Source organism: Vitis riparia, chromosome 8 (genome assembly GCF_004353265.1).
Source record: "Vitis riparia cultivar Riparia Gloire de Montpellier isolate 1030 chromosome 8, EGFV_Vit.rip_1.0, whole genome shotgun sequence".
NCBI lineage: Eukaryota > Viridiplantae > Streptophyta > Magnoliopsida > Vitales > Vitaceae > Vitis > Vitis riparia.
This window is the reverse complement of record NC_048438.1, coordinates 14,902,427-14,924,409: the sequence shown is the minus strand read 5'-3', so window position 1 is coordinate 14,924,409 and position 21,983 is coordinate 14,902,427. Positions and strand designations below refer to the sequence as shown.

The 21,983-nt window shown below is 34.3% G+C and overlaps 1 protein-coding gene and 1 pseudogene across 1 annotated transcript; both read left to right on the top strand.

The window, feature by feature from the left end:
* Positions 1–2,337: 2,337 nt before the first annotated feature.
* On the top strand, positions 2,338–4,806 carry LOC117920031 (probable WRKY transcription factor 49). The gene is made up of 3 exons (XM_034837377.1): positions 2,338–2,777; positions 2,877–3,020; positions 3,922–4,806. The coding sequence occupies exons 1-3, from the start codon at positions 2,527–2,529 to the stop codon at positions 4,424–4,426; spliced, it is 900 nt and encodes a 299-aa protein (XP_034693268.1). The 5' UTR covers positions 2,338–2,526; the 3' UTR covers positions 4,427–4,806.
* A 58-nt stretch (positions 4,807–4,864) lies between these two features.
* Positions 4,865–18,128, top strand: LOC117920646 (annotated as a pseudogene).
* The last annotated feature ends 3,855 nt before the right edge of the window (positions 18,129–21,983 follow it).

The following is a 21,983-nucleotide window of genomic DNA, read 5'->3' as shown; positions in this document are numbered from 1 at the left end:
TTTTTTTTTATGTTTTTTAAAATTTATTTTACTTATTTTCTTATATTATATAAAGATTAAATAATTTTAAAATATATAAAATTTTTAATAAATTTTAATTATATTTGACTTTCATTTATATTTTTTATTACAAAAATAAACATAAAAAACTATTTTTTTATCTTTCTTTTTTTTGTTTTTTAGTATTTTCCAAAAAAAGAAGTAGCCTTGAAATATCAATCAATCAATCAATACAAGGAAAATGCTGGCTATTTGTGGGGAGTTGGTGGTTGAATAATTTATTGTGGGTTTATTATTAAAATAAAATATAATTGTTTATAATGTTTTTCATACGAGACTAAATTTATGAGAAAGATAAGAACCAAATTATTCACTCATCAATTAATACCGTTTGACCAACGAGTAAAAGTAGTGGAAGATTAAGAAGATATACGACATAATTTTGCATGTGGCTTCACGGAGATCCGGGTCTCATGAGCAGAAGAGAAGAAGGGGTGGTGGATTGATGATAGGGTTGAGCAGGAGATGAGGAAGGCAATCATGCAGTGGAAGGGGAGAAGAATGAATGGATGATTAGGCGACCACGTAGGCAAGAGAGACCCACATCTCAGCTGCAGGAAATTGTCTAGGGTGGAGGGGAAGAATGGATGATGGGTTTGCTAGGGTGTCCATTTGGGGGGAGGAGTGGGACAGCTCGAACCGCTCCCTTCTCCACATGTGATCTTGGAAACATGTATCACAGTCTTGGCCCCCACATCTAGAAGGGGGCGTTGACTTGTATGGAAAACCTCCAAGATTCACTCTCCAGCTCAACCTGCGCCCACTCCCTCCTCCATCGGTAGCTAAGACCTAAACCCCCCACTCTGACAGTCAACCCCCGCTCTGTCCTTATGTAAGGTCACTTATCTGATGCATGCGCTTGTTTTCTAGGACGCGCATTTCACAAGTCAAACCCACATGAGAACAAACCTTCCCTCACTTTGAAGCAACCACTTTGTGTTGTTTATGCAACTGCCCTCCCAAGGACCCAATCCATCCACACCACCCGTGGTGGTTGCATAATTTTAGGGTAGATACCTCAATTACGAGGACAATTTATTAGTTGTCCATTTCCGGCTACTGGAATCACCCGTCTGTTGTTCCCTTGTTGGCTTGTGTTTTTTTAATAATCATCTAAGATCTTCACCACTAGAGCTATATATTCTGTATTGCCATCCACGTCCTTTGCCTCATAAGCTTAATTTCCTCTTTTGTTTTGAGTAAATATGCTAAATATACATCTTATATGACAGCTAAAGCTCTTTCCATTCCAGAAATTGGAGCCAGCAAAGTGACTTTATCCATCACTTGCTGCCGACTAACAAGGTGTTTTAAGGTTATTGAAACCATGGAAAATCCCACCGTGATGGCCATTAATTAATGAGATGAAGGAGAAAGTACAAAATCGTCCAAGTTTATGCTCGATCCATATTTCCATTCCTCCTTTCTCATCTACAAAATTGATGTAAAATATTCCATTAGCATGAGTTCTTGCCGTGTGGCCTAACAGTCTCCTCAGAAACTAAAAGTCCTCTCTATGGGAACGATTATGATATTTTCCATGTCCATTTCGTAGTCAAATGGGGTCATTTAAATCATCAAAATTGTGGTAGGCTTCGATTTAATGCTATTACCTATCAAATAATGCATGCTGATTAATTAGCAGCCATTCAGAATTCCACCTCCTCCTAACACCACAAAATTTAGAACACCACCACTCTAAAAATCTAAATTTTATATTGTTGTTTTTACCTAGTGGTTGACTTTGGGTTTGGGTTGGTCTTGGATCATGGTTCAGGTAGCTATGGTCCACCTTGATGCATCTTTCCCATCAAAACAGTATAGCAAGACAAAAGAAACACTTAATGAAAAGCCAGAGAATGCAACAAAAAATGGGAGAGGGGATACTGTACTACTAGCTAGAAAAATGTAACGGCTTCATATGGCGAATGATGCGAACCCACCCATCTAAGCCCTCAATAGTACTACAGCTAGAATCAGACTTGGATCATGATGAATAATCCATGGGACAGAAGAACTTTTAAATTGATTAAAAACCCATGTTTTGACAGCGATACAGCACCCCAAAGGCATCATACTTTTACTTGGAATTGGGTTTGCAGCTGCTTAGACGCAATCAATTAACCCGGTATGTCAAAAGAGTGAAGCCCCACCAGAGTAATGAGGTGGCGACTCCATTGTGGAATTTTCCCAAAACGAAGACGTTTACCTGCATGGAATTCTTTAAAAGTCAAAGTATCCCTGCTATTAATTTAATGTACTGTAACTCTTGCTTTTAAATTAGAGGGCAAACACGTAAACATCTCAATTCCCTCTTCATCTGCTTCGCTCTCCTTTCCTTTCCTTTCTTGCCATAGGGCTTCTGACTCCCAGTTCTCATCTTCTTTTCATCTTTCATCTTCTTATCTTCGTCTAAGTTCTAATTAATGTGCAGTTGAATTCTGCTGTGTCTTAGGGAGGTCAGTGATGGATGAACTAATGGCTGCCTGGACAGAAGGGTCGGAAGATGAACTGGTGAGAGAGCTTCTTGATGATGAATCTCCTTTCTTGGTGGTGCCGCAGGAGACAGTTGAATCCAAACTGATGAGTTCGTCAAGTGAACAGGCTATTAGTCGGCTGGTATCCACTGCCTACACTGGGCCAACAATTGAAGATATAGAGAGTGCTTTATCTCTGACAACCGGGAAATGCCAATCAGAAGAGAATTCAAAAGCCAGGTTCGGACTCACTTTTGATACAAATCTTGTTATGTGTGTGTGTATACATATGACGACCTAGCTTATTTTAATGCATTTATTTCTTTTCTGTGGTGGCAGAACCTCAATACATGAAAGGGATTTAAGTAAGATTGAGAACAAGTATACCCTGAAAATTAAAAGCTGCGGCAATGGGATGGCTGATGATGGTTATAAATGGAGGAAGTATGGGCAGAAATCCATCAAGAATAGCCCAAATCCAAGGTGAATTTTTTTCCAAATTCTTTGCTTTTTCTTTTTTCTTTGTGGTCGTCAATCCAGTTTCTCCCATGAATAAACGACGTTACCTTTACAAAAAAAACCTCTGAAAATGACATGGTTATTACTCTCCTCCTTCCAACTTTGCTTGGAATTAAGTTGCAGAGGTTTTCATTACCAACCATGGTAGGCGCATTCTTTCCTGTACAGCCCATAAAGGCAACGGAGTTCTGTTTAGTAAAGGCATTTTTGCCACAAAATCAAGTTACTGGACAAGTGGACAACGGTAACGGTCTCCTGTTCTCCTTCCACGAGGAAAAATCATCCCAAGTCATTACTGTTTTAACTGCCAAAAGTACCCTTCCCCATTCAATTTCACTGGTCCGAGAAACTTCGGGGTCAGAGCTTAATTTATGGGTCATTTTCTTTTATCCAATTAATGCTACTTCTCTCAAGTTCCTAACATAATATCTCGATGGCAGAGGGCACCGATGACTTCGTCTCCATAGTGTGGAAATTCCTAATCAGTCTGAGAAGACCCCGACAGAAAAATAGAAGTGAACGAAACTAGATAGAAGGCTAGGGGTCATTGGTATAATTAATAAATTATTTAGGCTTCAAGGAGCTGGTACAAATTGGTATAGTCCATTGTTTATTAGGACCAAATCCACTCAACTTTGCATTTAAGAGGTCAGTTTCCCTAACCACTTCCTTGTCGAACCCGTCTTATCCCATTCCCCACTAATTTTATTGCTTCACAATTTGCAAGTACAAGTGGTAATTGTATGACAGAGAAATTACAATAAAGTTTCCACTCTATATTACTATATTATATTCTCCAAATCGTAACATATTTTTTAGTTTTGAAATTGAAAAATAATATCTTAATTCATTTGTTGGGTGACAGGAGCTATTACAGGTGCACGAACCCAAGGTGCAGCGCCAAAAAACAGGTGGAGAAGTCGAGTGAGGACCCGGACACCTTGATCATCACCTATGAAGGGCTCCACCTCCACTTCGCCTACCCTTTCTTCCTTATCAGCCCACCTCAGAATGTCCCTTCACCATCCAAGAAGCCCAAAAGGATCGGCTTACAAGAAGGCCAAGACCAAGTCCACGACGCCCCACAAATACAAGAAACCCAGGGCAGCCCACCCACGGCTGATCACGGCTCGTTCCCAACCATGTTCACCCACGTCCAGGAGGAGGACGCCGCCGAGAAAATGGGTCCACAAGGGTTGCTGGAAGATATGGTGCCTCTCATGATTCGAAATCCAGCAAACAACATCACTTCCTCCACGTCTTCCTCCTCTTCTTACCCTTCTCCTCCAAACTCACCTTCTTCTCCTTCTTGCTCGCTGGGCTATTCTCCTTCCTACTTCGATATTAGTAAACGCTATAGCATTAGGTGAATAAATCCATTCAGTGGGGTATAAAACCCAATAAACCCCAGTGGGTTCCCCTTTAATCTGAATGACATAGATAAATATAAGATATGGTGTAATAATAATGCTAGATATTATGTCATAGATTGTTGTACATTTTAATATCGATCAGTTTTACCATTCCAGAATCCAGACCCTGGCCTGAAGTTGTCTGGTTGGAGGTAAACGACACCTCTTAGCTCATGAGATGAAGGATGTTTTATATATATGTACTAGTACTCTTTGTTAATCTGGAGTTTCTGACTTGAACAAAAATTGTAAAAACTTGCTCTTGAGCATGAGTTTGCTAGAATATATAAAGGGGGGAAGCAAAGGAACCTCTCTTCTTTGACTTCCATTTTTTTCTCCCTCTTCCATGCTCCTGCGCAATATGTATGCTTTACAGTGTGCGTGAAACTCGTGAAAATGTCCGCAAACCTACATTCACGGGTCTCCTTCAGGCTTGAGTTCACTGAGCCTGTTCTTGACCTGGCTGTGAAGCATCTTTACCGGGTGGCGTACAAGTGATGGGCTGCAACCTCTTAAAATTTATGGATTTATTGTTAGAGATTTTGATTCTTTGAAATCATGATGATCAACTGATTTTTACCTTTTTTTTAACCACTGAATTCGGTAGATGATATATAGTTATTGATGTCCAAAAAGGAAAATTACATGCAATGTATACCAAGTATAGGAGATGCATCAATTGCAAAGGCAACTTAAGAAGAAAGGTGCACCGCAAGAGCAGTTGGATGATTTGGAAACCATGGTTGGTGTAATTAATAAAGAGGAAAATAGTCCCTTATTTTATAAGTCAAATTGTTCGGGGTCTAGTAAACAATCCATTTCTTAGTGATATACTAGATGCTGACATCCCAACCAAATTTATTTTTTTGAAATTCCAAGTGTGCGAGATGATAGGGAATGCAGCTGACTATCTAATGTAATATTTGTATCAATTCATGATCTTTTAGTTGACTAAGTGAGTGTTTGAAAATCAATTTAACAACTTAAAAGTGACATAATAACTTAATTTAAGTTATTAAGTAAATTAAGTATGTTTGATAAAACAATTTCATGACTTAAAAAACAACTTTAAGTAATAAGTAAGAATAATTAATTTATTCTTAAGTCTACATTTTCATTCTACCTTTTTACCGTCATTTTATATTAGGTGGTATTTATTTTTTTACTTACTTCTAGATAAAACTTTAATGTTTAATAGTATTAAGTATTATGTTGTTTGTTTTTTTAATAGTTTATTTCTATTAAATATATTTTTTAAAACTAATATATTATTTTTTCCATTTAAAAAAATTCAAATATTTTGGCTTTATCTATTCAATAAAAAATTTATGATAAGTCATGAAAAAGTAAAAAAATAAACGACTTAAAATCTAAAAACAAATTGTTTTCAACAAAAAGCTAAAAAGACAAACGCCATCTTAGTTACCTCCGTGATTTCTTTTGCTACTTCACGACCTTCAATTGTTACTCAACCCCATTTACTTTAGTTATAATTTATGAAGATAATTATATTAATTTGATGATTTAAAATAAATTTTTAAGTTAATTTTATCAAACAAGGTAAAAATTAAGTTATAAATTTTAAGCCAACAACTTAAATATAATTTAACTTGAAGTTCACTTAAGTTATTAAGTAATAAGTTTTAAAACTAATGTAATATTTCTACCAATTTATTATGTATTTGGTAAAATTTAATACTTATTATTATTAAATTGTTAACTTAAAATTGATTACTTATTCTTTATTTTGAGTATTAAAGTTGTTTACTAAAATTAATTAAAAATGTATTTTAAGGTATTAAATTTACTATTTTACCCTCATTAGTCGTAATTCATGTTTATTAATAAAAAATTTAATTAATATTTATTTTATTAATCTCAAACAATAAATTTGTTTATTAAACATTCATATTTAAAACATTATATATTTATAAGATAACTTTAAAATATTTATTATAAAATATGAATGTGAAGTCATGATTGTTAAATATATTTGTTAAATGTGGGTAAATAAGATAAAAAAAAAAGATTAAAAATAAATAAATTATTTTGATTTGCTAGTTAAAGTCATTTTTAACTTTTATAAAATTAACTTATTTTATCAAACATGTTTAATCTACTTAATAACTAAAATTAAGTTATTAAATCACTTTAAATCATTAAATTAATTTACCAAACAATCTCTTGTCAAATTAGTTTTGGTTTTGTTTCATAACCTGCAAATGGATGCATTTCATCATTCTAAAAATTGTGCATTCTTTTAATTTCTCAATACATGTGTTTTCATGCCAAGGGATATAAACTCTCTCTCTCTCTCTCAAGTTTAAATGATGGGGAGAGAATACATGAGAGTACGTGGAACCTTATAGTGTAGCAATGGTTTAAATCGATTGAAATTTATGATGATCCCACAACCAAAATATGTTTTTAATGGGGGGTTTTTTGAAAAATGGGACAATATTGTTTGATGCACAAAAAAAAGAAAAAAAAATAGATAGAAAGTAAAAATAAAAAATTAATTTAAAATCAATAAATATTTTTATTTATCACTTGAAACCCATTTCATTTATTTTAATTAAATAATTTTTAAAATATAAAATTTTAATTAATTTTAATAATTTTTTTTTTTCATGGGACAATAAAAAACTGTTTTTTTTTAACATGTTTTTTTCTTTTCGTATTTTTCTTGAGGAAGACTTCAAAGAGGAAAATGACAATGCATGAAAGAGTTCATTAAACCTCGATAAAAGGACTATCACAAACTCAAGAAATAAATACAATCTATACCAAATTGAAAGTGACTTTATGCACAAAGTCTTCAAGGAATTGCCATAGTTACTAGATTTCTAATAGCCCTGATGCCTAAAGGGAGATCCTATTGAAAGGGAACCTACCAAGCACTATGCGTATCATTGGTCCAGGGCATTGCTTTTGGAAGTGCAACATGGGGTTATTTCAATCATTCAAGGAGATGGCATTGTCTGTGGAAGTGCAACATGGGGTTATTTCAATCATTCAAGGAGATAAGCTGTCGAACACTCTTTTTGGGGTCTCATCAAAGATCTCGAAGGATGAGTGACTTGCAACGAATTAATTAGTAGCATTAAAAATGCAATCCATGGGAATTGTTAAACTTGAGGCAGAGGATTTAAAGTATATTTAACAATTATTTTAAGAAGTGTTTTTGAAAAAAAAAAAAAAAATTAGGTGTTTGACAAGATTTAAAAAACACTTGTAGTGTTGAAAAATCACTTATAATATTTTTTTGAAGAAATATTTGATAGATAATTCTTTTTAAAGTACTTTTAATTAAAATCCTTACATTAAAAATATTTCAAGTAAAAATATTATTAAACACACTTTTGGTTTTTTATATGGCTCAAGATAATGGTATCATCCAACCACACAATAATGGTTTGATAGTGATGCTATCAATTTCAAATTATGAGATAAAGAGAATCTTAATTAATTTGAGGACGCACTCTTACTTTTCTATGTGGCTCAAGGTAATGGTATCATCCAATTGTTAAGATATGAACTCACATATCTAACAATAATTTATGACTAAACTATTCATTTCTTATAGTATTTGTTTTCTGTTCATTCAAGAGTATGGGCCACCTATGTGTAGAGCTTAAACGTCATCACGAGTCTTAGATGATGGGTCTAAGACTCATGAGACCCAATAGCCCAATGGGTATGGTCCCTAAGACGAGAGGGTATAAAAGGTCAAGGGTTTATTCATTTTGAAAAAATCATATCTTTGAATAGAACAAAACTCTAATCTCTCCTGCTTCCCATTACCAGAGAGAATCCAATAACGGTGGTTCCCCTCCTCAGCCTTAGAAGATTCATACATCTTCAACCAAAATTCAAAAATGGATTCGAGTATGTTCCATGTAAATAAATACATATTGTAAATGAATTGATAAATATATCTTGCATATATTTTGGTGATAACGGAGATCAAAGATAAATATCATCAACCACACAATAATGTTTTGATAGTGATGTTATCAATGTCAAATTATGAAGTAAAGAGAAAATTAATTTCGAGTGTTCAACTAACATATTGTTCCTAACCTCTTTTAATAGGTTGGGAACACCCTCACTACATATAGGGATTAGTCGAAACGTATTCATTGAATTTAGTGATAGATCAATAAATATTTTATATGCATTAACATTGTCCATTAGCATAGAGTAAGGAACAATAATGGTCAATGTTTTTGTAGTAGACAATGCATGATACTCGGAAGATAGATCCATTAATCGGGAGTGGTTTCTTCAACATATCACTAGAAACTACTTTTTTCTACAAAGTGTGGGCGGCGGGGGGGCGGGGGTTCATGGAAACATTGGATGATCACCTTAATTTAAGGAAACATTATTGCAACTTTAAAAGGAGCATTAAGAAATTGGAAATAAGATGTCGCGAATTGTAGTAATTCTATGAAGTAGCAAGAAAGTGAGATGATTATTTCTTAAGGACTCAAGATTGAAGTTGTAAATATGGCAAATAAAAAGAGGGTATTTTTCTTTGTTTCCTCAAATCCATTGGTGAATAGATGCAAAAGCCCACTTCTATTTAAAATTTTATTATTGAAAAATTACTATGGCATGATGTTCGATAATAATAACAAATTTAATAGCATGACAATTTTTTTTTACACAAACACTGTGTTACACACATGTAGCATGTGTTGTTCCTATGTTTTAAAATGAAATTGTTTATACAAACATGATGATGTTTTGTATCGTATATTCCCCTTATAATAGATAAGATAATCGATAGTCAAGTTTTGAGTAAAAATAATTTATTTGAAAAACATACGTTGCATATACTATTTAAAATAATGTTGTTTATATAGATGTTATGATGTCATTGTAACTTATTTTTCTCTATAACAGACAAGCGATAATTGAGTTTTGAACAATAATAATTTATTTGAAAAAAGGAAATTTCATAAAGTATATCTCTTTCCAAAATAATTTTCAAACTAATGTTTTTCATGCAAACTAATAATATCCATGTCACACAACTATAGTTGGTCATTACGGTTTTGAATGTTTTTAAACAAATAAAAACCATATTATCAACTACGATTTTATATTTTAGAAGAACAAAAAATTCAAGATCATAGTTACTTGAGTAATCATTTTGGTAACTCAAAACTCAGTGATAGTCAACACAAAAATATAGGGTCTATTTGGACATATTTTCTTAAACTTGTTGTTAAATTAAATAACAAAAAAATAAGGTTGTTTGGCAAGTTGTTTTTAAAAATAATTTAAACAAAACAAAAACAAAAAGCTTGTTTGGATAAATCGTTTTTAAAAATAATTTTTTTGTTTTGGTTTTGTGAAAACATTGCAAATTCAATTTAGATAAGATAAACTAAATTAAATTAAAGTCTTATAAAAAATGGAAATAGGTTTGTAATTGTAAATAAATTTAAAAATAAATAATTTTTAGTAAAACATGAATAATAATATTATAATAAAATTATAAATTTTATTTTTTTATAAAAAAATATTATTTTAATATATGCTAGAAACATACACATATTAAAATCTTTGTAAATTTTTTTGTTGAAAATGAATAACAATAATTTAAAATAATAATCTTTAACAATATTTTATTTAACATAAATAATGAGTAAAGTTTAATTTTTTTAACATATTAATAAGTCAAGTTATTCTTTCAAGGAAGATCATGTTTTAAAATCGTGAAGAGAGAAAAAGAATAATATTATATTTAATTTAATTTAATTTTTTTATTTTAAAATTTTTCTACGTTTTCCTCTTCATTTTTTAAAACTAGTAAAAATAACTTAGATTTGTTCTTTTTAAATTGGTTGTTTATTTCATTTTATTTTTAAAAACTATTTTGTTAAATCTGGTAAATTTTCGTAGAGACAAAACTAACCCACTTGAACATCCCAACTGCATATACATTCAGACACAAAAATCCCAATTCTGAAGGACACAAAAGGAATTTCAAATCAACACTAGGCGGTTTTCTACTCCGGAAAACCAACATGTCGGCCTTTTCTTCATTCGCCTGCACCGTTCTCATTCGCCGGCCTTTTCCAACCTCCTTCCCTCAATTTTTACATCAACCACTCACAACCCTACTATATTTTGCATCTCGCGTTCTTTCCGACCAAACAGATTCCTAGAGTCTGTCCAGGTTTTCCAGTCGCCAGACCATTCATGTTCGCATTGTCCAAGTTATGTTTTTCAAGCGAATCGGACGCTCTCTTTCTCGCTTGGCTAGCTCTACGCTCCAAAAAGTAACTTTTAATTCTAATTTATTGTCATTGTTATTAATATTTGAATTTGAATTGTTTTTGTTGTTAAATTATTTGTATTCTCTGGTTACAGAATGTGATTCCCGGTAATCATGGCGTAAGGTCTTTGTTATCGAATGAATCCTGGAAGGTACAGGGCAATGCGTGCAATGCACGCGTGGATGGTGGGTTAGGGTTTGTAATAGGTTATATGACATCTGTTGGACATGGAAAGCAGCTGGTTTCTATTACATACTCTTCTGAGTCCAACTCCGATCTTGCAAACCCTAAGTTTCGGCGTCTTTTTTCTAGCAGAGTGCCAAAGAAGAGAAGTAAGAAAAACATAGGAAAATATCAGAAATCAAAGTCTAGAGGTGTCTGACAATGTTATTAGGGTGGCTGGTGTTTCTTTTGTATATTATCTGGAAAAATGCGATTTGAGAAATGCATTTGTCATTTCATTTGCAGGGGAAGTATTCATTGAAAAAAGGAGCAATTACACAAAACAGAACAAACAGTAGGAAGGAATATCAAATTCTGCTATTTGGTTTTCCATAAAATATAAAATAAAATAAATGAAAATTATTTTAAAAAACTAAACTTCCTCATCTTCAATTTGTTAATTCTCTATGTAATAGATTAATACAATTGGAAGTGATGGAGAAAATATCTATTTAATTGAATAGACTTATTGTTTATTTTCTTCCACTTTTTCCTTCCTTTCTGTTTTCCTTGTTATTTTATTTTCTTCACTTTCTCAAACTTTCCACCATCCAAAGGCCTTAATGTTGTCATATGGTTTACTGGTCATTTCTTTTAATACGATATATTGCTCGTTTTGAATTCAGTTTTATTTTTTGTGCTAAATATTCGTGTCAGAGTTCATGGTTTTCAATTCTTTTTTTACTTCTCTAGAGAACTCAAGTACAGGTGATCATGGGAATTCTCAGGAGAACTTCATGAAGCAGTTTCTAAATATAATAATTTCTTTAGTGTTCTTTGAGTTTTTGCTTTCATCAAATCTTTTATGTTCTTATGAGCATAAGCAGGTCAGCATTCCTTTCACTATACTTTCAATACTTGGTTTGCTGGTTAATGCTAGACAATTAGGTGCTTGTAAGTCACCACATTTAGTGACTTTCTGTATTTGAGATAGATTGGTCTAGTAATATGCATTCTTTCTCTTACTTTGATTTTCTTTTACTAAACAATACTTAAGATTTTAATACCCTGTGTTCATTCTTGTGGTAGCTGAAGATACTTTGCTGGCCTATTTTTGGCTTTGATATGATGATGCTACCCAACATGAAGCTTCATGAGTTTTGTGGCTTTGGCTAAGAAGCATATGTAAAAATGCTGCATTTGGAAACAAGTATTGACAAATTGTTATTATAGTAGTTACTCAATGTGAAGTCTGTATTTTCATGGTAAATTCTTCTAAACATATAATGCCCCAGGTCGGAGCTCTAAGGTAAGGGGTGGAGTAAGGTGGGGTTGGCTAGATTTGAGTGTCTCCTGATGTTCTTTTCGTATATGTCTAAAAGAAGCCTTCTAAACACAATGAAAAAGGTATATAAAAAAAAGTCATCAGCCAATGTAGGTCATGTTTTAGGGATTGTAGGAATGTTGGGATTATCATATAACAAACCTTCTAAATTGGCTAAATTACGTTACTGAAAGCTTACCTTGTTCCTGGATGCACACCAAACATTTGTGACATGCTCCTTCTGCACCTACCATTTTCTGAACCTCCTCATTCCACCACCATAATTTCTTCATATTATGTAATCTGCATTTTAGCTAGATTTCGTTGCAGTGAATCATTTTTCCTTGCTTTTGCATATTGTACTTGCAATAATGCCTATCTAAGACATAAATTCAAGGCTTGCATTGGCTATATGTTCTGAAAATTGACATTTTATGAGTCTAATTCAATTTGTGATGGCTTGTTTTTTGGATTTTACTTTCCAATTCTTTTTTTTTTCCTCTGGGGAGGGGGCTAAGCTGCTAAATAGATTCTGCCGATTAGTTTCCAAGAGTTCAAAAAGAAGCTACTTGAACCTCTTCTAGTGGATTATATTGTGGTTGCAAATAAATCAGTTGGAAAAGTGTATGTCAAGGACTCATCACTAATTACAAATCATACCCACGATGATGATGATGCTGTTCAGGATCCTAGTCATGGAACCCCTGCTAGAGGAAATATGGGCCAGTATAGATACTATTTTAATATTGGAAGTGTTGAGTCTTTTGAGGAAAAGCTGGAGGAGGCTCAGGAAACGTTAGGAATAGACCCCCATAATTATGTTCCTGTAACATATGTATCTGAAATGAATTGGTTCCAAGAGTTGTTTAAGCTTGTGCCATTAGCCTTACTGGTAGGATCCCTCTGGTACATGAGGCGAAGAATCCAGCAGGGTGGACTTGGTGTTGGTGGTACTGGTGGAAGGGGCCGTGGAATATTCAACATTGGAAAAGCACATATTACCAAATTGGATAAGAACTCTAAAAACAAGGTCAGCCATGGTATTTCATTTACTTTAGATTATCTCACAGATTTTGGTCTATGAGGAAAGAAATGGTATTCAAAAGAAGTTCTTCAGCAAGGATAATTGCTTTTGAATTTTTATGTGGCAATCCAGGTATATTTCAAGGATGTAGCTGGCTGTGATGAGGCAAAGCAAGAAATCATGGAGTTTGTGCACTTCCTTGAGAAGCCAAAGAAATATGAGGAGTTGGGAGCAAAAATTCCAAAAGGTGCTCTTCTTGTAGGCCCTCCTGGCACAGGGAAGACACTTCTTGCAAAAGCAACTGCAGGCGAATCTGATGTGCCTTTCCTATCTATATCTGGATCAGATTTTATGGAAACGTTTGCTGGAGTTGGACCATCCAGGGTCATAAATTTATTTCAAGAGGCAAGACATTGTGCACCTAGCATAACTTTTATTGATGAGATAGATGCAATTGGTTGAGCAAGGAGGCATGAAGGCCTTTTACGTGCTAATGATGAGCGTGAAAGTACTCTCAATCAGTTGCTTGTGGAAATGGATGGATTTGGAACAACTTCTGGAGTAGTTGTACTTGCTGGTACAAATAGGCCTGATATTTTAGACAAGGCCTTATTGAGACCTGGTCGGTTTGACTGTCAAATTACCATTGACAAACTTGATATTAAAGGCCGTGACCAGAGATTTCTGATCTATCTGAATAAGATAAAACTTGATTGTGAGCCATCATATTACTCTCAGAGGCTTGCTGCTCTCACTCCTGGATTTGCTGGAGCAGCATTGCAAATGTTTGTAATGAAACTGCCTTAATTTCCGCAAGGAATGAGAGTACACAGGTGAAGATGGAACATTTTGAGGCAGCTATAGACAGGATCATAGGTGGTCTGGAGAACAAGAACAGGGTATTTATTTTTCTCTCATACTGCATCTTCCTTTTATTTTCTTTCAGTATTTATTTTTCTCACATACTGCATATTCTTTTTGTATACTTTCAGTATTTATTTTTCTCACATACTGCATATTCTTTTTGTTTACTTTCAGTATTTATTTTTCTCACATACTGCATATTCTTTTTGTTTACTTTCAGCCACAAAGTATGTTGTTTGTAACTCCTTTTCCTTCAGTGAAAAGTGATTTTGTACCTCTATTTCACATATATTGTTCATTGGATGCATTGATATGGAGTGTAAGAAATATATTGTTTGTCAGATTTATTGATTTAGAATATAAGAAATGGAGGTGTTCTAAAAATAATCATGGAAATAATTGGACCCTTCTCATTTAAATTACTATGAATACCCCCTAACCACTCCCGTTTGTGGAGGCTCCTTAGTGTATACAAGTAAGCACCTAGAGCTTGCAAATTGTGATTTTTTTCTTATTTGTTATATTCAAAACAGCAATTTTGCGGCATTAATGGAATCTCCCAAAGTATCTCCTATTTAAAGTATGAGTTCTATAGCTGTCTATCTTATAATCCTATTAACTTTTGCCTTGGTTTTATATGTTGGGCAGTTCTCATAAAAATCTTACTTTAACTGTCTCTTTCTTTATATGCCTTAAATGAGTTCTTAATCTTTGGCTTAAATAATGCTTGTATAACATTTAACTGTTTAAAGGATCTATTGAAAACTGAAAGAAAATTTTATTATTGAACTTTCGTGACATTTCAATTGCTATGCATTTCATCATTCTATTATTTTAAAATTTAATATGTTCAATTACCTATAGCATTTTCATGTTTATCATTTAGGATAAATATTTTTATTGATTTTGAAGTTTTTAGATAATCAAAATGGTGAAAAATTAAAATAAGTACCATTGCTCTATATAACTATTCTAAGTCATCTATATGATAAAAGTTGAGTGTAGCCTAGTGGCTGCCAGGTTACCCTATTATTCCTTTCTAGGGGAGAGTTTTCCAAACCGGCTGGTTTTACCTCTAAATTGGTTAATTCCTTGAATTGAAAAAAGGCAGAACAAACGGTTGAACTGGTTCAGCTGGTTGGCTAGGTCCGAGTTTGAAAACATTACCTTTTATACAATGGTAAAATGACAGTGCCACTAAGCTAAAGTTTTTATTCTCTCTAATTTTGCCCATGCTTGCCAAAAACACCCCTCCCCTCGAGAAAATAAATCTTTTACACTTTGGCCCCTTGGAATAGTTTCCTAGCTCCTCTACTATGCACTGTAATTTCTCGTGTCTTAGACACTTGCATGATTAATCAAAACATTGTTCCTACAAATTGATCTTTTTTTCATTTCCTTTTTCACCAAATTTTCACATTCTTATATGCATCTTTTAGTAAAACTTAAGCTCTTATTTTTGACATATGTAGAATGTAGAAAGTGTCTTAGAGTAGCATTGGACTGAAACTCTACTTGATTGCATAGTAAATATAGGACAAGAAACAAGATCTTAGAATCTTGAAATCTTGTGATAGGTTTGATTTGAAGTGGCTGTTAAGTGTTAACAGTAGTAAGGTTCCAAGTTCCTCTTTCATTTTTTGACATTCTTGGTAATTAGGTGGAGCATAAATGGATTTCTTTTTAAATATTAAAGGTATTTGAGGCTGCTGGCCGCAATTTAGCTTGTTATCCATTTCAGTTATGGCTGCGAACCCCTCCCATGCCATCTTTTTTTCTCCCTCAACATCATGATGGAATTATTAATGAATGCACACTACTATAATTTTCAATCATGAGATGAATGGAAACATTAGTGAAAAAGGGCCCTTCCTCAGACAAATGCTCCAAATGCTAAAGCATAAAATAAAAGAACAGAAGAACATCACAGTTCTTTTTTTTTTTTTTTTTTTTTTTTTTTTTTTTTTTTTTTTTTTTTTTATTAGTGTGCAAAAAGAGCTACAACAAAGATGCACCAGAGTATACATGGAGTAGACAAAGGGCACCAAGCAAAAAGATTAGAGAAAGAAATGCGCAGAACCTTCCCTCTTCTACTTTGAACCCAACCAGTAAACAAAATCCATAGGCAGAATCCAAAAATGGCAGGTTTTATTACAGAAATGTTTCTTAACATGATACATTTTCTTCTTGAATATTGCTTTCTTAAAGACTCGAAAATTGGTGTGTCATTAAGGTACCGACTTTTATAAAAGCTTATGGGCTCAAAATGTATACTAGGCTATCACCCTCCCTCACGTGGTTAAGTTGTTAAGACGTGGAGCCACAATGTATGCCAGGATAATAGCCTCCCTCACGTGTGCCTTGATATTTGCACACAGAGAGATAATAAATAAATAGATGGGAAGTAAACAGGAAGAAATGCATGAACCACGGATCTCTAGTTGATCATAGCCCTGATACCAAGTTAAGCATCCAATTTTTGGCAAAAAAGCTTACAATGTTTGGATATGAGCTCATAATGTATTCCAGTCTAACATGCATAATACTCCCAAGTTATTAATCACTTTTGGCGTTATTAAAAGGAACTTGTGTTTCTCATTGTTAAACTACCACTTGCTCCAAAACCTTAAGTTATTAGGGAATGAACCAACAGGTATATTATGCTAATAACATTCCTCATATGCAAGGCAAACCTGTATGTGAAGGAACAAGCAACAATATAGACAAACAAATAGTGAAGAGACAGAGACAAAGGTTTTAAAGAAACCAATACTTTGCTATCATGTTAATCTATCAAACAGCTATCTCAAAAGCTTTAGGTTTCTAATGTCTCGGATTTCAGACCTCTTTTTTTGTTTCCCCAATTTGTTTCATATAATTGGTGACCTTTCTTTTAAGCAGTTGGTTGTGCTATGTGTGGGGAAGGTTCTAGCCTATGTATATTGTTTATCCTCTTCTATAATTTTAAGCTTTAGGGGCAACTAATAGTTTAAGGTCGCATGAGAACTCTTCTTAGAGCTTTGGATTTAAACCTCTATGGCTGTTTTCCCCCATTTCTTTGTGGGGTTGCAGTTTAGGAGCCAGCAAGGGAGGGCATTAACCTGATATACATTGTTCTTTTCTCTAATTGTTTAAGCTTTTGGGTGGAAGTGATAGTTCAACACAACTTTTAACAGTTAGGAAGATAGGTTCACTTTTAATGTGATTTTGGACAAATAATCTGTTATGAAAACAGAAAAGCAATTAGAATCTATCATAATCCATTTGGTGTTCAAATGAAAATCTGGAAGTAGGTTTTATTGGGGAAGATCTCAACTGGAGCCCAGACTTGGAGAAAGTGACAAAGATGATCTATGCCCAAGTAGCAGTCTATGGTTTCAGTGAGAAGGTAGGACTTCTTTCTTTCCCTCAAAGGGATGATGCATTTGAGATGACCAAGCCCTACAGTAGCAAGACCAGTGCAGTTATCGACAATGATGTAAGAGAATGGGTGGCTAAGGCATATGACTGCACGGTAAGGCTGATAGAAGAGCACAAAGAGCCAGTAGCTATGATTGCAGAGCTGTCGCTCGAGAAAGAAGTCCTTCATCAAGATGACTTGGTTTGAGTATTGGGTGAGCGCCCATTTAAGACAAGTGAGCCCACAAATTATGATAGGTTTAAGCAATGGTTTCAAGACGGAGACAAGAAGAATAGAGAGGTCACAGAGGGTGAGTGTGTGGAGATTGGCAGGTCATCAACTTTCAAGCCTGAGGTAATGCCTACATAGTTGTTGAAGAGGCTGTAAAAATTATCACATGTACAAATAAATATTATTTATGCAACTCTACTCTTTATTGTGTATTTTCTTGGGTTGATCTAGATGCCTTTTATCATTCTTTTAGGATTAGAAAAAAAAAATGAGGAATTCTTATTAAGAGCATGGGTGGAAATTTTTGTACTGCTCTTTCAGGAATTTTCAATCAAACTACTCTCTGTGAAGGTTGGAGTTCATTGGCACGTAAAACTATTTTATTGCAGCATGGGTTTTGTACCTTCTTTTTAGTTTTTCTTTTTTCCAGTATTTTTTAATGCCATATCAGTCTCTGAAGAAATGTTTGCTAAAAACCAAATCAATACCTTGTGGTGATGGCAATTGGGCGGTGATGATATTTTAAACTTATTAACAGAGTCCTTTTCAAGCATCTTTATGATTGAATCCGCCATGATTCTAGTTTTTGGACTTGTTGCGAGCCCGATGAATGTTGCCCACCACTCGTTTGTTCCTTTGCGATCATATTTCACCATTGCAGACATATCTATGATGCTGATTTCTCTCCACAGCTCATTAATTAGGAACTTGGCTCCTCTCCAGTTATGGATGTCCAGTACATTGTTCAGATCTTGCCACATCAGCTCAGATCTTGGCTTATGTGATAAGACCGGATCGCCCCCTCCCCCCCCAAAAAAAAGTGGTGGCCTGTACGCTCACACTGCTTTTGCACTAGACCAATGGAAGGGGAGGCCTCATAAAAACAAAAGATGTGTGGTGCTCGTGGTCACGTTCCTAGATAAGGATTTCTAAGATGATGGAACCTCTTGTTTTAAATCCTGGGAATACAAACAAAAGGCAATCTGAATGGACTCTCAACCTCAATTCTATCTCATGGTCTCAAAATTTCCATTCAGCCTCAATTCTATCTCATGGTCTCAAAATTTGGTGGAAACAAATTACATTTTGAAAAAATGGAAGTGTTTCGCCAAGTGTCATGCAGTAGTGGCAGCATGGACCAGAGGCTTTTGAGTGATGTTATGTTGCGCATGTAAGTTGAAACCATTATAAACAGGATGCTTCGCCACAGAAATTGACGTCTTAGAAATCCCACATCACCAGGGCACATGATGTTCTGACGGAAGTCACGCTAGTAAATTGTCCGAAACTGTAGATTTACCCGGGACAGAAGGGCGTGTGCCTTTGATGAAGAATTCCACTGGAAATGTTAGATATACTTGGAGACGAACCGAGTAATGGTGTGTTTTGAATAGGAGGAGCACTGATGGGATTGGATTGGCCTTCATTTTGGACTCATTCTCCGTGGTGGGACTCCCTTTTCATCTGCTTGTGGATCGATAATGGTAGCAAGTGCGCTACTTGCATTTCATACTGGACAAAGCATTGTTGCTTTTGGAGGATAAAAGGGATAGTCATCATTCATGAATGCCCTCCTTGTTGGAAAGCAAAAGTCGACTCCATGGAAAAATAATTCATACCCAATCATCTGTGGAGTTCCTGGGAACAGTAAAGTTTCGTTCTTATCGAATAATAGCTTTGGTCTGGAATCTAGAAGGATGTGATCCTCCTTCGCTAGCAGCTCCACATTGCGGCGCTTCACAAAATTGTGCTGCTGCACTAGTAAACAATAATACAATTGAATATATTGTTTAACACTCACCCACCCTCTTCTCTTAACCCTGATTTGATGATTTGCAGATTAATTTAATCAGTATCTTCTCCTTTGACATGCCTTTCATGTATAAAGCACCAAGTACAGTCTGTACATCCGCAATATAAATATTTTAGACGGCCCAAAACGATAAGCCTTAAGATTCAAAAGAAAAAATATTGGTGTAAGCAGGATCACATGTCACATACGCTCTTGTTTTTAATGTAAAAAAGCAGATATGTGGAACTCCAATTTAGAAGCGTAAGAGCTTTGAACTTGTTGTCCTGGCTTGCGAAGCTTCTCCATATGGATGCCCATGCCTACACATTTAGCAATGACAAAAATTATGATATTGAATTCATAATTATAGAAGTGTCCTCGTGGAGCCAACCCTTCAAACCCTTCAATTATTTTGTTTGACCATGTACCAAAACTAAAAAATTAAAACACTAAAATATCTTAGGAACGCAATTATTGGGCTCATAATTCCAAATTTCACTTCAACCACCGGGCCTATCTCATGATTCCTGCCTATTCTCAAATTTTAAAACGTTTGGGCCTTTAGGCTTCCCCACATATTTCCAATTACCTTGGCACTGAGATGGGTATGACCTGATCTGTAAAGCTTCTCCAAGTCAGTACAAATTATAAAAAGGGGAGCAAAACCCAAGAATCTAATAGCTGGATGCACCTACCGAGCTTATAGGCAAGGCAAAAATGAAATATTGGTAAGACTAAGAAAATGTTAAAACCTCATCCAAGGTATGTTGATACCTGAATACTGATATAAAATGATACAAATAAATAAAATTAAGATATAAAAAATGAGACTTTAAAAAGTATTCATGATTTCAAGACGTAATGAAAAAATTAATATATTTCGATATCGTAGATGAATCTATTACAATAAGAGATCTTCTTATGTTAAAATCATTCGATTGCTATCATAAAATGGTTTATGATCTCCTAATTAATGATGTCTTTTGGGTACTTATCGAAAAAAGGTATATTTCAATACCATAGATGAACCCATTATAGTAAGAGATTTTCTTATGTTATAATTTATAATCATCCGATTGCTATCATAGAATAGTTTATGATCTCTATTGCTATACCTTTCCTACGCAACCCACCTTACCTACCGGAAGCTATGAACCTCCTAATAATAATAATAATTATTATTATTATTATTATAATTATATTAACAGCATTAATAAACAATTATAAGTAAAAAAATAAAAGGTCATAGTCATGGCCAGCCAGCCCAGGGAGTTGAAATAATTGAGGCAAGGAAGAGTTCAATTGAAAGAGTTAAAAATGGTCATTTTCATACACCACCACTGCGATGTTCTTTTCAAATACGTAACGACGTATACTTTAAGCAATTTTGAAGTGGAAAGAATGACTAAACAAGACTGCCCCATTCTTTTTCTTTTAGGCCTTTTTCATCTACTTTTTTTGTACTTTTCCCAGGTTTGTAAACTAGGGGTCCAATAATTTGCTCCCTCCATTAAACAAAGGCTATGGAGTTGTGTCATGGTCTACCCTGCGTATAAAAGGTTGGTCATTTTCAATTTATATGAGTGGCGGCACAGGCTTCAATTATATAGATCTTCTTCTCATTTGTTTATTATTTGCTATAACAACCCCATCTTCGCAAGACATCTAGTGTTGTCATGCATCATATATTCCACTTGGTGGAACCCATCCCCCAATCCTCCAACCCTCCACTATTTCCTTTCTTTTTCTCTTTTGCCCTTTTCACTCCCAAATGTTAATTTCAAGGAACTTACACATGCTATGGAGAAAGCCCTAAAATGTTCCAAACAAATGAGGGCAGTTGGCACCCACTTTAATGAAAGCAAATACAATTTCTTCACGAATCCTCCCATCTCTGTTTCTGCTTTGAAAATGCTATTTTCCCCCATGCTTGAAAAGCATAGCGGCCCCTGTTATATGAGGCCAAAGCCCTGGATCTTGACCCGAGCATCATTATTAGCTGTCTTCATTTTTCAACTACAAATTTAATAGTACACTCTTTTTATATACATATATCATATATGCAGGCGTATTTGGTCCGAATTTAAAATATTCGAACCACTTTAAAACATATTTATAAAATTAAAAAAGGTCAATAAATAAAATTTATTATTTACCAACATGCATATCACAAAGATAAATAAATAAATAAACAAATAAACGTGTAGAGTGAAGTTTGGGTAACATCGACAATCACAGAAATCTATACCTTTTAGCTTAAATACGTGGAAAGTGGAGGTCTGATCTCTTTCATGAAAAAGGTTTAAAAAAAAGGAGAAATGGAAAACGACGGTTATTCACAGATTGATCCAATCTTTACATGGCCTCTACTCCTCTCTAAGCTGAAGCTCTAAATTTCTAATCATGGGACCTTTTTCCCATGGAT

Coding starts and splice junctions, on each gene's coding strand:
- LOC117920031 (XM_034837377.1), top strand. CDS start 2,527: ATGGATGAACTAATGGCTGCCTGGACAGAAGGGTCGGAAGATGAACTG. Junction 2,778..2,876: donor GAAGAGAATTCAAAAGCCAG/GTTCGGACTCAC, acceptor CTGTGGTGGCAG/AACCTCAATACATGAAAGGG. Junction 3,021..3,921: donor AAGAATAGCCCAAATCCAAG/GTGAATTTTTTT, acceptor GTTGGGTGACAG/GAGCTATTACAGGTGCACGA.